Source organism: Siphateles boraxobius, unplaced genomic scaffold, assembly GCF_051911475.1.
Source record: "Siphateles boraxobius isolate OS27281-9 unplaced genomic scaffold, OSU_SipBor_1 20, whole genome shotgun sequence".
In the NCBI taxonomy this organism is placed as follows: domain Eukaryota; kingdom Metazoa; phylum Chordata; class Actinopteri; order Cypriniformes; family Leuciscidae; genus Siphateles; species Siphateles boraxobius.
In genome coordinates this window covers 4,815,163-4,828,710 of record NW_027508811.1, presented here as the reverse complement: position 1 = coordinate 4,828,710, position 13,548 = coordinate 4,815,163, and the positions used below count along the sequence as shown (strand labels likewise).

At 38.8% G+C, this 13,548-nt stretch overlaps 1 protein-coding gene across 1 annotated transcript; it reads right to left on the bottom strand.

The window, feature by feature from the left end:
• Window positions 1–248: 248 nt before the first annotated feature.
• On the bottom strand, window positions 249–5,335 carry LOC143744779 (E3 SUMO-protein ligase ZBED1-like). Its single transcript, XM_077236418.1, has 4 exons — window positions 4,920–5,335; window positions 4,608–4,722; window positions 3,215–4,444; window positions 249–3,139 (listed from the first exon to the last, which is right to left on the bottom strand). The coding sequence occupies exons 1-4, from the start codon at window positions 4,986–4,988 to the stop codon at window positions 2,814–2,816; spliced, it is 1,740 nt and encodes a 579-aa protein (XP_077092533.1). The 5' UTR covers window positions 4,989–5,335; the 3' UTR covers window positions 249–2,813.
• Between the last annotated feature and the right edge of the window lie 8,213 nt (window positions 5,336–13,548).

Sequence of the window (13,548 nt, the reverse complement as noted above, 5' to 3'; positions counted from 1 at the left end):
CAGTTGTACTGTTAGATGGGCCAGTTACATATAAACCTTATTGTTGTCATATCATTTTCTGCACTGCACTGCAGGCATTAACAGGCAAAATACCATGTTTATAATCATTCAACAAGTATTTGCATTTCCATTATATTTTTACATTTGCATTACATATTCAGTATTAGTCACAGTAACTGTAATTGACATGAAGTCCTTCTTTCTCTTCATTTTGGTGAGAACTATAGAGCAAAAGCAATGGGGACCAAGAAGCTTATTAATTCATTTACTGAAAATAACTGACTTGCTAGGTAACTGTGACTGTCTAACCGTTTACAGGGTTCCTGCACACTTTTTAATGTCAAATTTAAGGCTTTTTAAGACCTGAAGAAATCAAAATTCATACCGTACATTAGGGGTGTGGAATGGTGTCAAAAATATATCTCAATATTTTCAATGTTTTGTTGATAATTAGATGATATTTTACTGAATGTGTTTTTGTGCTGGTGCCATGGCAGGTTTAAGCCTGTTGTTGACAGCAGACTCACAAAGATATTCATATTTTTTAATATTCTATGCAGTGGTCAGTTAACAGCAGGGACCGAAATTCATTTTTTAATTAATTTTTAATTAATTTAATATGCCACCTTAAATCGATTTCCAGGGGCATTTTCACCTATATATGGACATTCTTTCTAAACTTATATAGAGTTATGAATCACCTCTTATATCAAATACTAACATTGAAATTATACAGTAATTATACTTATTTATAGAATAATACTTAATTATACAATAATTATACAGTACCACTGTTACCAGTCAAATTAATTCATTCAATCAAAATCCATGTTTGCAGTGCAGTCTAGAGGTGACACAGAAGCGGCATTAATATATTTACACTCCATTTACAATTGCATAAATAAAGCTATGAGATTTTTTTTTTAAATCAATATTTAAACATGAAATGATTTCTAATTTTAACGTTTTAATTAAAGGGTACTTTAAATATGAAACTAAAACCGCCAGTAGGCGGCGGAAAGTCACATAAGTGAGTTGAGGGATTCATTCATTCAACCGATTTGTTCAAACGGCTGATTCATTCGGGAAAGGAGCAAGTGATTCCTTCAAAACGCGGTTTTCAGTCAATAAATCATCGCTGTCTGTTGCATTGAGACTCTGCTACGGTTTCATTTTGAAATTCTAGTCGGCGAAATAAAGGGAAAACAAACAATATTGACAAAAGGCTATTGTGTCTAAAAAGTAACTCGTTAACTTATTGTTAATTTAACTGTTGTATAACATCAATATCACAGTTGCAATTGTGCACGGGAAAACGGCACTCCTGCTGATTTGATATTCTAATATAAGAACATAATATGATATAAATATAAGACATAAACTAATTTGGGGACATAGCCTACCACACAGCAGTGAAAGAACGAAATGCGATGTCAGCTCACAGTGCCTCGTACATAGTTAAAACAATGATTACAATATTTTAATAGACAATACACATCGCACACCCGATACGCACATAAAGAATGAACTTGCAACTGACCAGCTTTCTCCTTCTCTCCTCTCTCGCGTGAAGGAGACAGACGTTATTCTGCCGCGATTCCCGCGAATGTGATGCGAATTGTCACGTGAACAAGCAAATCCACAAAGATGGAATAATAAAAAATAATAATATGCATACACCGATAACAGAGATAGCAAAAAACAGATTGGTAAAAATGATTTCACACTCCACATTTAGGGGGGCCACAAGGGGGGCCAAGCTTTGTTGTCACAGGGGCACGGCCCCCCTGTCAATGAACCTAACATTAAGTCAATGAACCTAACATTCATTCCAAATATCAAAATCAACAATTTACTATATATAGTTCTATTAAGTGTTCCTTAAAATGTTTTTTAAAACTATTTTTTTGTGTGTAGAGTGTCTCTTGTCACAATGTGTAATATCAATGGTAAATCCTTCCATAGCTTCATTCTATACATTATACAGTCCTATCTTTTGCAGTGTTTTTCGAAGAAAAAAAAATCCCTTTTATGCATACCTGGTGTTAAAATTATGACTAGCACTACTATACAAAAATTGAGAGTACAGGAAATTAGTAATTCTAGACACAGAAATATTTCTTATAAAACAAAGCAGAGACAATCTTTCACCTGTACATTCTTATTCTTACATTTTTTGTATTTATGCACTCGACTAAATCTCTGGGCGATTCATCCAATCACTGATTGTGCTGCAGTGACTGACGCCCTGAGAGCCAACAGTAACGGCACATTCATAAGGCCCGCCCACAGTTCGCGCCGACGCCGCCGTCAGTCAGCATTCAACAGAGGGAATCAGATGAGAACAGTTCAGACGAGGCAGCAGCACACGGAGCATTTCTCCACAAACTCCTTTCACGAAATCATAATCGAACGGGAACTGTGAGTGCTAGTGATGGCCAAATGAAGATTTGTGAAGCACTGAACCACTTGAGCCAATTGGTTCGAAAATGGGTTCATTACTCGAAGCTTCAGTTGCAGCGACCTCTCCTAGCGAAAAGCAAGGCTGCAGTCAAATTAATCAGTGAGCAGTATTGGAGAAACTACTTTAGTTCTGAAGCATCTTTGCTAAGATCACCCTTGGATTTTTAACTATATTTCCTTTGAAAACTCTTTGATGCACACGCTAATGCTGAGCATAATGTTCTATTTACAAATAAAAATGGATAAATGTATGTTTTGTGTTATTTAGGAGAGAGTGCTGGGAAAATATGGCATAGGTTGGGTGTGCTTGTGTAACTATGGCAGGGGGTGATTTTTGGGATGGGGAACACTCAAAGATTTTTATTGAGGTACATTATTTTTTCAACAGTTTTTGGACTGAGTCGGTTTCTTTTTTTGCTCACAACCTCTCCAGACTTGGAAAACACTCGCTCACAAGGAACAGATGATGCTGGCGAACATAAAACATTTTTGGCAAGATTAAACAGATGAGGGTACACATTTTGATGGTTTCGCCAGTACGCCAGTGGGTCTTCTGATCTTGCTACTGGTGGATCAGTCATATACCTCTGCACCTCCACTGTAGCATCTGCTGTGGCATTCCTTGCCCTCCTTGCTTCAGAAGCATCTCTGTCCAGAGTTTCCCAAAGGTTAACACCTGAAAGACAAATATGATGATAATTATCAGTACTGAAAGGTTTTAATTTCATCAATTAACTATTTATAACTTTACCTGTGGATGATGGATTTTCAACATTTGCAGGTGCTGGTTGAGCTGATGTGGAGGGCTGTTCTTCTGTAGGTGAATCATGTGATGGTGTGTATCTTATCAGTTGTGAGCATTGTGCTGTTAGTCGTCTTACTGATGCCTGTGCCTGTACTTGATTGTAGAATCCTATGGTTTTGAATCTAGGATCCAACAGTGTCGAAAGGGTCAGTGCTGTTTGGTTCTCCGTAGTCTCAAACTTGTTTTGCATCGCTGTCACCAAGTTCTGTCCCAGTAATTTAGCTGTGTTGTGGCTTGTTTTTCCAATTGTTTCATACAGGTACTGCATTAACATTTTTGTCATTGGGATAACCTTTGACCCTGACACTCTCTTCTCCTCAGACAGTTCTACTGTTGCCTGGTAAAAGGGGGCAAGCAATTGCAGGCATGCAGCAGCTGTTTCATAGTCCTCTGAAGACAATGGTCTTACATCTGTTTTCAGCGTTGCAAGAGCTGCCCCCACTGACTGTCTTTCTTCATAAAGGCGTTGTAGCATGAGGAAGGTGCTGTTCCAGCGTGTGTCCACCTCCTGAATAAGCTTCTTCACTGGATGATTCATCTGCTCCTGTACTTCTTTGAGCTTTTCATTTGCCCTTGTGCTAGTTTTAAAGAATGTCACTACTTTTCGTGCCCTTGTGCGTAGGTTTTCTAGGCCAGGAGTTGCATCAAGACTCTTCTTCACCACTAAATTTAGGGAATGAGCAAAGCAAAGTGCGTGTCTGAGATTTAAACTTCTGACAGACGCAACCATATTAGCTCCTGCATCTGTCACAATTGAGGTCACTTTGCCTTCAATACCCCATTCCTCCATGAGTGACCTCATAGCAGCAGAGATGTTAACAGCTGTATGAAGTTCAGGGAAAGGCAGCACTCGCAAAAGGACTTTGGCCAGCTTCACAGAATCATCCACATAATGGCACGTCACTGCTAGATATGCATCCATATTAATGGAGGTCCACATATCAGCAGTCAGGCTCACAGCCTCCACCCTCTGCATGATGGCCTTGGCCTTGGCTTTCTCCTTCTCATATTTCTGAACCACCATGTTCTTAAGAGCCTTTCTGGATGGAAGAGTGTATGTGGGATCAAGCAATGCCACAAACTCCTTGAAGCCACAGTCATCCACGATGGAAAAGGGCTGCGAGTCCTTCACCACCATATTCACGAGAGCCTCATCTAGCTCTCGCTTCCAGTCCACTAAGACAAATAAATAAGACATAAAGAAATTAAAAATACTTTAATAAAAGAAATTAAGGATTTATGTGAAACTGCATTTAAATGAAGCAGACCTATGAGTCAAGGCAGTCATATCAGATTGTGTAAGTGTGTCTAGGTAATAATAATATAATACATAGCCTACCTTGATTTGTGTTCCCATGGTTTTTAGCAGCTCCATGCTTGGCAGTGAAGTGCCTAATCATGGAGGAAGTATTCCCATGATACTTCAGCTCGGTTGAACACACCAAGCACCGGACCTGTAAAGAAAGCAATTTGTAAATAAAAATGCAATTTGAGTCTATTGATAGCTACTGGCTACACTAATCATGTACATCATTTTACTGTTATGCTACCTTAATATAGACCATAACTATAGAAGGCTACTGTACAGACAGTCACTGTTGTATAAACTTTACTTTTCCTACTTTACATGTTAAACAGCCAGAACACCCACCTTATCAGGAGCGATCAATTTGAACTGTTCCCACATGTCAGAACGACCTCTCTTCCTGGCTGGTTCCATAATGATCCAATACAAACGCAACACCAACAACTCGACAGCAATAACACACCTACTACGACAACTCTACAAATTGTACATTGTTTAGAGTGGTTATAAAGACTAAAAGGCGCTCAAAACTGTTTCAACCTATCACCTGTCAGAATCGAGACGCGCCGTTCCAGTGAATCACCTGATTGGACCGCAAACCAGTCAGATGATTCATTCAGGCAATGAAGCACTTGCTGCTTCGGACGTCATATGTCACATGATTTTTTTCGCACCAAAGCAAGCTTTGAAGCAGTGGTTCTCTAGGTTTGTAGTTCAGGGTTTCGAAGCACGTATCGAAGCTTCGGCGTCACACTACCATCACTAGTGAGTGCATATGGAAACTTTGGATGCGTCAGGCTGGTGTGTTGTTGTCAGAGAGAGAAAAGTGGAGTGGAAATCAGTATTGAATGATCTTTTTTAAGTGAATATGTGATGCAATCTCTTTTTGGTAAGTGTTTAAAAAATATATTAAATCTGAATATAAAAAAGACATGAAAGATATAGATATGTCAATTTCAGAAATGATTTATGAGTTAAGTTGAGTAGGCCGCACTCACAGCGCGAGCTGAACTAACTTAACGTTAAGGTTAGTTAACCAAAGCTAAAGCTACCACGTGTAACGATGCTTATTGTATTATGAGTTGAGAAAATTAGTGAGTTATGAGTGTTGATGAGTTCTATGAATGTCGAGAAGTTATATTAATGTGTCATTTGAGATGCGCAAAATTAATTATTGTACTTTTGTCTTGTGTTTTGCAATGCTAGGTTTTCTGTTCTCAGTTTTTTTCCTATGTGAACGTGATCCGCAAGTATCCTGTTTTGTGCCATAAATAATCCACTAGAGATGAATCATCTGCATCTGTCTTGTGGATGCTATTAAATTTGCACAAATGCCGAGCTGACAGTGGCTATGGACCTGTTTGACCTTTGAACCGTCATTTGAAACTATCAACTGGTGTTTCCAATTTTATTTTGTTTTTAGGATTCAAATGACTTTGATTCAAGGAATTAAGTGATTGATTGGTTTATTTTTGCTTCTGAAATGGACAGACTTTGTTTTTTGTACTTGAACTGATCGAGAGAAGTTTGAACAACTCTTTAAACTGAATCATTTGATTCACGAACTTCGATCAACTGAGTCGTTTTAGTCATGAACTTTGTTTAAATGAATCTATTAATCTTTCCAGCATTTCCAATTCATATTGTTGAACATACTGTTTACTAAACTAAAGGTGGTTTATTGGAAGGAATTCTGAATCAATGGGTCTCATTCATGAAACACGAGCAGAACGAGTTTGTGTGTAAATCATGTGTAAAGTGGTTCTGGCATAAATTTTCGGATTCATTAAATTGTTTGTATCTTCAAAATGTTAGTTGGTACGAAAGAAATCTACACCTGCTCCCAGCCACGCTTAAATAGTGCCTTTAACATCTGAACATTTTGCTCATTAATAAGGCTGCATTTTAATTCACCTTAATCGGGTACATATACACAGCATTTTGAAGTGAACTAATTAGTTTTTTGCAGTCAAGCTTCATGTTGAACTATTTTCTTTTCATTTCTGTGACTGTTTGATTAACAGATGAAACTCCATTAACTGCATCTGTAATATGCTGCCAAGCCTCCTTTTTTTAGGACGTGATACGCCATGTAGGCTACGCTAACTTATACACTAAGGCTAAACTTATGATAATAAAACTTCAATTTCTGCATTTGAGAAATGTTTCTTTTGCATTCGCTTTTGAGAAGACAAGACATGTTGATATTCTTCGTTTGGTGTCATAATATGATGCCCATATATAGTTGTCAGTCTGATATAATGGGCGGGATTTATGGTAATTGAGAATGAGCGTGCACTTGAGTCCCATTTACAACTGGTTGGAATTCATTAACACACACACACATTTCACTATTACATCTGACATTTACGAAGTATTTTGAATCAAGAGAAGAGTTTTCGGGAAGGTCTCTTTACGCGCAAATCACTCACATATTTACTCGTATATTTACGAATGTTTCATGAATGACACCCATTGTGTTTTGAGTCAAATCCAAAATCTGATAACATTTCTTTTTGTACATTTCATCATTCATTTTCCCAAAAGAAATGACTAGGCGGTAGGGCTGTAGTCAATCAAAGAAATCCTTAGTCGACCAAAGTCCTGTCCTGCGCAACAATCAGTCGTCAAAAAAAAAAAAGACGCGTTGTTTTGCATTTTGATTGAACATTTATTAAACGATTGTCATAGAGGATTTATAAAACAACGAAAAAAAAACATCAATAATACATAGCACTATAATAATAATTTTTTTGGAAAATTAAGTATTTTTTTTTTAACTGCAAAGTGAGGAGTTCTGTCCTAGGTCTATAGTGAATATAAAATATCTTAAAATTAAATGAAACCACTTTTCCTAAAGTAGAACAGTCTTCTTTTCAATGAATGATATATGCATTCTTTATAACTACTTGCATACATCATTCTTTATTCGTTCAAGCAGCAGACATATTTATTTGAATTAAATATAATGAATCCTTATTAAAGCTATTAACGAGCAGTGAATGCTTTTCTCTTTTTCTTTTGTTGCTTGATCAATATTAAGGACACAGACCGCATTAGGTTTATTACCCACTGTCACTTTAAGACATCCATGACATGCGGATCGAATTGCACCGATGCACATCCGATACACTCACAACTGTTTAAGACATGACCAACATAGTTTACATGAATACTCTCCAAAGCGGACATTTCGACATAATGTTGTGTGTATTTGTCAATTCAGAAACAAAAGAGAGCTCAATTCTTGCGCGCTGTCTATGTGCATGGCTGCACGTTTCGGGTCGGGTGTGTGCGCAGTGTTGCGCACAGAAAACCATACCGAATAGAGCTCTTTTTTGCGTCGTCACTCTTATTCAGATCTATATGTCTGCTCTACTCATTCTCCCAGACGTTTACATTTTTTTACGTTTTATGAGACATGCAGCGCATGTCAACCCGTGTGCTGCTGGGTAGATCAGCACGTTACAGTACAAATGTGCGCATCTACGCGACGTGGTCGATTTTTCCAAGCGCCACCGCATTGAGATAAAAACATCTCAACTTTTCAGAATTACGCAAGCGCACTGTAGGTCACGTGACAAGAACCTATTATATTTAGAATACAGTAATATATAACTGCCTATAAAGGAATAAATATCAAGGAGTAAATCAATAAATGTATTTCTATTGGTAAAAAAAAATAATTATGCAACTGATCGACCAATGAGAATATCAGTCGACCAAGATGGCATCGACCGATTAGTCCACTAAACTTGACACTTGTCGATGATGTCTGTTTTGATTTATTGACTGTTATCAATTGTTCATATTTGTCACTCATCTTTCTGAAACAAACTACAAAGAGAGCTATTTCCTTTTTATAAGAAAATAAATATAATTTTCTCATTGATAGCAATACCACAGTCACATCACGCCTACCCCAGGTCTGAGCTCTTCACTGTCATCATGGCAAAAAAAAAGGCCTTTAAATGTTAACGTTAGGGGTGCGCCGATCCGATACTCAGTATCGGTATTGCTCCGATACTAGCAATATTTGCCGGATCGGGTATCGCCAGACGAGACCATCCAAATATGATCCGATATTGTATAGCCTACGTATGTTATTGTTATACAACACAAAAGGCACAAAAACATTATAAAGCACTATAATGTTTTCGTGTACTGTATTCCAAGATTTCTGAAGCCTTTACATATAGTTTAATGTGAGGTACAGATTTAAATCGTTAAATTAATCTCAAGTGCTTCCCTCCGCTGCGGCTTTCAGTCATTCTCAGCACTCAAACAGCGCGTCGCGCTCGGGTAAAACAGTCAACACGATGAAACTCTCTCCAAGATGTGTCAATGTTCCTATTATTATACTGTAGATATGTAGATAAAGGTCTATGGTTTGCATAAAAGGACTTTAACGTGCTGGAGTTTCACATGTTACTTTCAACCGGGTTTCTGTTAGATCACAACACAACTCCTCAGTGATCACAACACTGGAGTAGAGAGCGATATAATTGCTCTTCACACGCACATTAGTTTGAGCCATTTAACAGTTTTAAATTTCAGTTAATGAATAAATAAAGAAATATATGTATATCTTACTTTTGTGCTTTGAACTTTTCAATGCGATGCGCTGCGCGCCGTGACTCCTTGTTGCTTCGAGCGCATGAGTCAATATCACTATAAAGTGCCTTTGGTGTCCTCATCAGAATCGCTCAGTCATCATGAACATAATGAAAAATAATGAAATTCTGATGTTGTATTATAAATGGCCAAACATTTACACACATACAAATACAATGATAAGTCTCTTGAAATGTGTTTTTCTGATTTTATACCATTTTCTTTGATTGGATGTATGTGATTTTGGCATGTCCCACATGCTGCTCAGCTAAGTCAAGTGAGCATAAAAAGCGGTTAAATTACATACAATTAAAATACTTTTTGGATGTACTTATTGTTTTAAACAAGTTATTTAATAAAACAAGTCATTTAGATTATTTATATTTTATTTTCATAATAATATAAAGCATTTTGCATGTGTCCCTGAAATTGCTGTCCACCCTGTCATTATGGGGTAAAAGCCCCTTTAAGAAACCAACTGATGTAGTCAGTGACATCCCCTCCCCCATTTGGTCTTTCTTCAGTGGAGGGTAAAACATCTGCTGTACACAAAATAAGTATCTACACTTATATTTCCTCATTTTCATCATATTGTGTTTGTAGTTGTGTGTTGTCAAGCTTAACATGTCCACCCTATCATTGTGAAATATTAATTAACATAAAAACTTTTCAAAAATTAAAAATATATATTTTAAACCGTGCACAGTCAGCTTCCACAGTGAATCACTTTGCTTACTGCAGGTACTCCATATGTTAATTAAATGCTAACTTTAGCCAAAAATGTCCACCCTGTCATTGTCCACCCTGTCACCAAGTCTTCCATGACAGGGTGGACATGGTTCATGACAAGGTTCATGTGTAGTTTTTGCCACATTTTGATTTTTTTTTTTACATATTATATATTATAATACATATAACAGTAGATTCTACGCATGAGTGGACGTGAACTTTTTTGGCAATATCGCTACCAGCAGGTGTTTTGATGATGATGGTAGTTTGATGACAGTTTACAAACCTTTTATCATGTAATAAAAGATTGACATGGATTTCATTGACTGTTTGAAAAAATACAGCCCTAACAATGTAAATGAATAAGACTAGACAAGCCTAGTTTAACTGGACCAATTAAAGGGAAGTTTGAGGAGGACGGCCTCTTTCAAAATTGGAGCCTCTCCCACCGTCAGGTCTTTTCAGAAGATGCTGGGCCTCATGGCTTCTGCATCTCCAGTACTTCAGCTAGGTCTGCTGAACATGCGGCCCCTTCAGTACTGGTTGAAACCTCGAGTACTAGCCCATGTCTGGCGTGGCGGACGCCTACGTATCAAGGTGAGCCAGGCCTGCGTGTCAGCCCTGGACCCTTAAAGGAATCCTTGTTGGTTCCAGTCTGGCGTGACGCTAGAAATGGTTACCAGAAGGATGGTGGTCTTGACAGATGCGGCAGCATGACAGTGATATCTTACATAAATCGCCAGGGCAGGCTCACCTCAAAACTTCTGTTCAAGCTGGTGAAACACCTCCTGGTATGGGCACACCACAACCTTCACTCTCTGAGAGTAGCGCACGTGCCAAGCAAACTGAACCAAGGGGCAGACATGCTATCTCGAAGCAACGTCCACTCAGAGGGAAATCTCACCAAATATGATGGATCTTCGGAAAGGCAGAGGTCGACCTCTTTGCCACAGAAGACAACTCTCACTGTCCAACTTATTTCTCAAAAAGCAGGAATGCACTGGCCCACGATCTCCTATACGCTTTCCCCCCCGGAGCGCAGACCCTCTCTCTTGCGACATATCTCTGATGTTGTCTTTGCTGCAGGAGCTGCTGGATAAGGGACGTACTCCCTCCACGCTCAAGGTTTATGTGGCAGCCATAGCAGCGTTCCACGCCCCTGTGGCTTGCCAAACTGTGGGCAGAAACAACCTTGTGGTTCGTTTCATGAAGGGGTCCATGAGGCTGAACCCACCTCGCCCCCTCACCGAGAGCTGCATTTACTCTGTCCTGTCAGGGCTTTGAGAATATACATAGGGCGCTCCACCTCTTTTAGACACACGGAACAGTTTTTGTATGCTTCGGAGGCCGCACCAAAAGGCATCCGGTCACGAAGCAGAGGATATCCAGATGGGTGGATGCAATTGCAGTAGCCTACTCTTCGACGGGCCTACAATGCCCCATCAGATATAAGAGCTCATTCCACTAGAGGCATGGCCTGGGCCTGGTCCAGTGGTGTCTCCATTCGTGATATTCATGCGGCGGCCGACTGGTCCCCGCCGTCTACATTTACCAGGTTCTACAATCTAGAAGTCCCTGCTCTGTAGGCACAAGTCCTTTCTGTTTAGTGGATTTGGCCTCAGCCGAGCCCAAACCACTATGAACTTTCCCCCCTACTATATGGGGTAACTCTGTGGCTATCGCCTATTGCTATAATACCTTCGTGGCTCCGATCAAGGTCTGGGCCACTGGTAACAGGCTATTGCCTTCTCTTACCCAACCAGCTCTCGGCCCTTCTAGTGCCTAGGCACTACAGGTTTTCTTGGAACGATTGTCAAGGGCAGGATCGACCTCTATGAGTTTTTCCTGGTTTACGTACCTAGGTGGCTCCGCTTACATCTGAGCCCCTAGCGAAATGAGTATTCCCTATTATGTCTTGGTTCATCTAGGCTCTGCTGTGGGTTTAAGCCCAAGTATATCATTAGTCATTCTGCAGCCATAGCACGGCGTGATTGTATTGGTTCCCCATAACAGCGTCTTGCGACGCAGTATGAGTAAAGTATCGAAAGGGAACATAACGTAACCTCGGTTCCCTGAGATATGAGAATGAATACTGTGTTTCAGGCCATGCTATTTTGCTGCACGACTCTCAGTTCGTCGCTTCAGTCTAATTTAATCTGAGTATGCTATGCCAGATCGCCTGCTCTATAGCCAGATGCCACGCCCAAATTGGTGCTCTCTGGCTGGCATAGCTCCGCTGCCTTGCCACTGGTTTGTTTTATTAGTCTGTACGAAAAAATGGCCGTGCAATTTCACAGCGTGATTAAAAAGACTTCAGAATTCGGAGTAAAATGAGTTTTCCCACCACATGCTCTGATCAAGCGCTCCCTACAGATTGATCCGTCTGTTTGGAAGTATGTGGAAGATCTAAGAGGATTAAAGTGATGCAGAATATGAGTTCCTGAAATCCTTCTTTATATTGCTTTAGGGTTTCATTTTGTTCCTATTGTTTATCTAATGTTCCTGTTTTCTTCTAGTTCACCCATTTGTTCACCCTGTCATACCAAGTTCCACCCTGTCATCTTGTTGTCCACCCTGTCATCTTTAACTTTTAAGAAAATAAACAAAATATTTTAACAAGTTAACAAAACATTGTGTGTGATTTCTTAATATACAAATGAGGGCCAGTTAATATTGTTTTAAACTTTGACTAAATATCTTTGTTGTTGGATTTTATTTAGAAAAGAATGTGCAACTATCACATATTTTATTGGGCAAAACATATTTAGGCAGTAATTTCATTATTATCAAAATACTTTTATCATTAACTAAAATGTTTTGTTGGGAAAGGGACACATTATATTTCTGCAGATCTACATTTTATAATCACTATGCGATGAAAATGTATTTATTCTACTTTAGATTTGTCCATGACAGGGTGGACATATTTTATGGTTTGCTTATATATTGTCATCTTGCAGTTAATTTATAAAAAGTGCTGGAGCTTGACCAATATGCATTTCTAACAGCCTAAGGTCTCCTTAATACAACACATATGAAGTTAAATGGAAAATCTCAGATTTTTATTTTAGAAATTGTGTAGTCTCAAAGGCACTTTTTGGTGATTTTGACCCGCATCATTCTGCGCACGGGATGCGCATAAGGTTTCGTGCTGCTCTGAATTGGAGCCTTTCATATTACAATACTTTTGCGAAATGGCAGTTTATTGATAGCCTTAGTTGTTCTGTCCAATCTATGTATCATATGTTGCTGCTTCATTAAAAAGTTGCGCTTAAAATTTTAAAATAAATGTATTTTAATTATATAGTATATATTTTCTCTGTATTGTTTTACAAAGTAAGGAAAATAATGTTTAAGTCAAGCTTTGATGCCTTTAACAAAAGAATAATCCCAGTCTCTTCCCCACAGGCATACAGATACAGTTTATTAGGTAATTTGGCACTGTTTTTTTTTATTATTATTTTAGTATTGGATCGGATCGGTATCGGCCAATACTGAGTCCCAGGTATCGGAATCGGTATCGGAGGCAAAAAAAGCGGATCGTGCCACCCCTAGTTAACGTTGTCGAATAACATGGATTCATTGATGACTCATGGATGACATGGATTGTATCTGATTGCATATCCGACCT

What these genes read in the sequence shown, in the direction of transcription:
- LOC143744779 (XM_077236418.1), bottom strand. Translation starts at nt 4,988, where the DNA reads ATGGAACCAGCCAGGAAGAGAGGTCGTTCTGACATGTGGGAACAGTTC. An exon ending in CCATGGGAACACAAATCAAG is followed by an intron (nt 4,445 to 4,607) that starts GTAGGCTATGTA and finishes TATTTGTCTTAG; the next exon opens with TGGACTGGAAGCGAGAGCTA. An exon ending in TGAAAATCCATCATCCACAG is followed by an intron (nt 3,140 to 3,214) that starts GTAAAGTTATAA and finishes TTTGTCTTTCAG; the next exon opens with GTGTTAACCTTTGGGAAACT.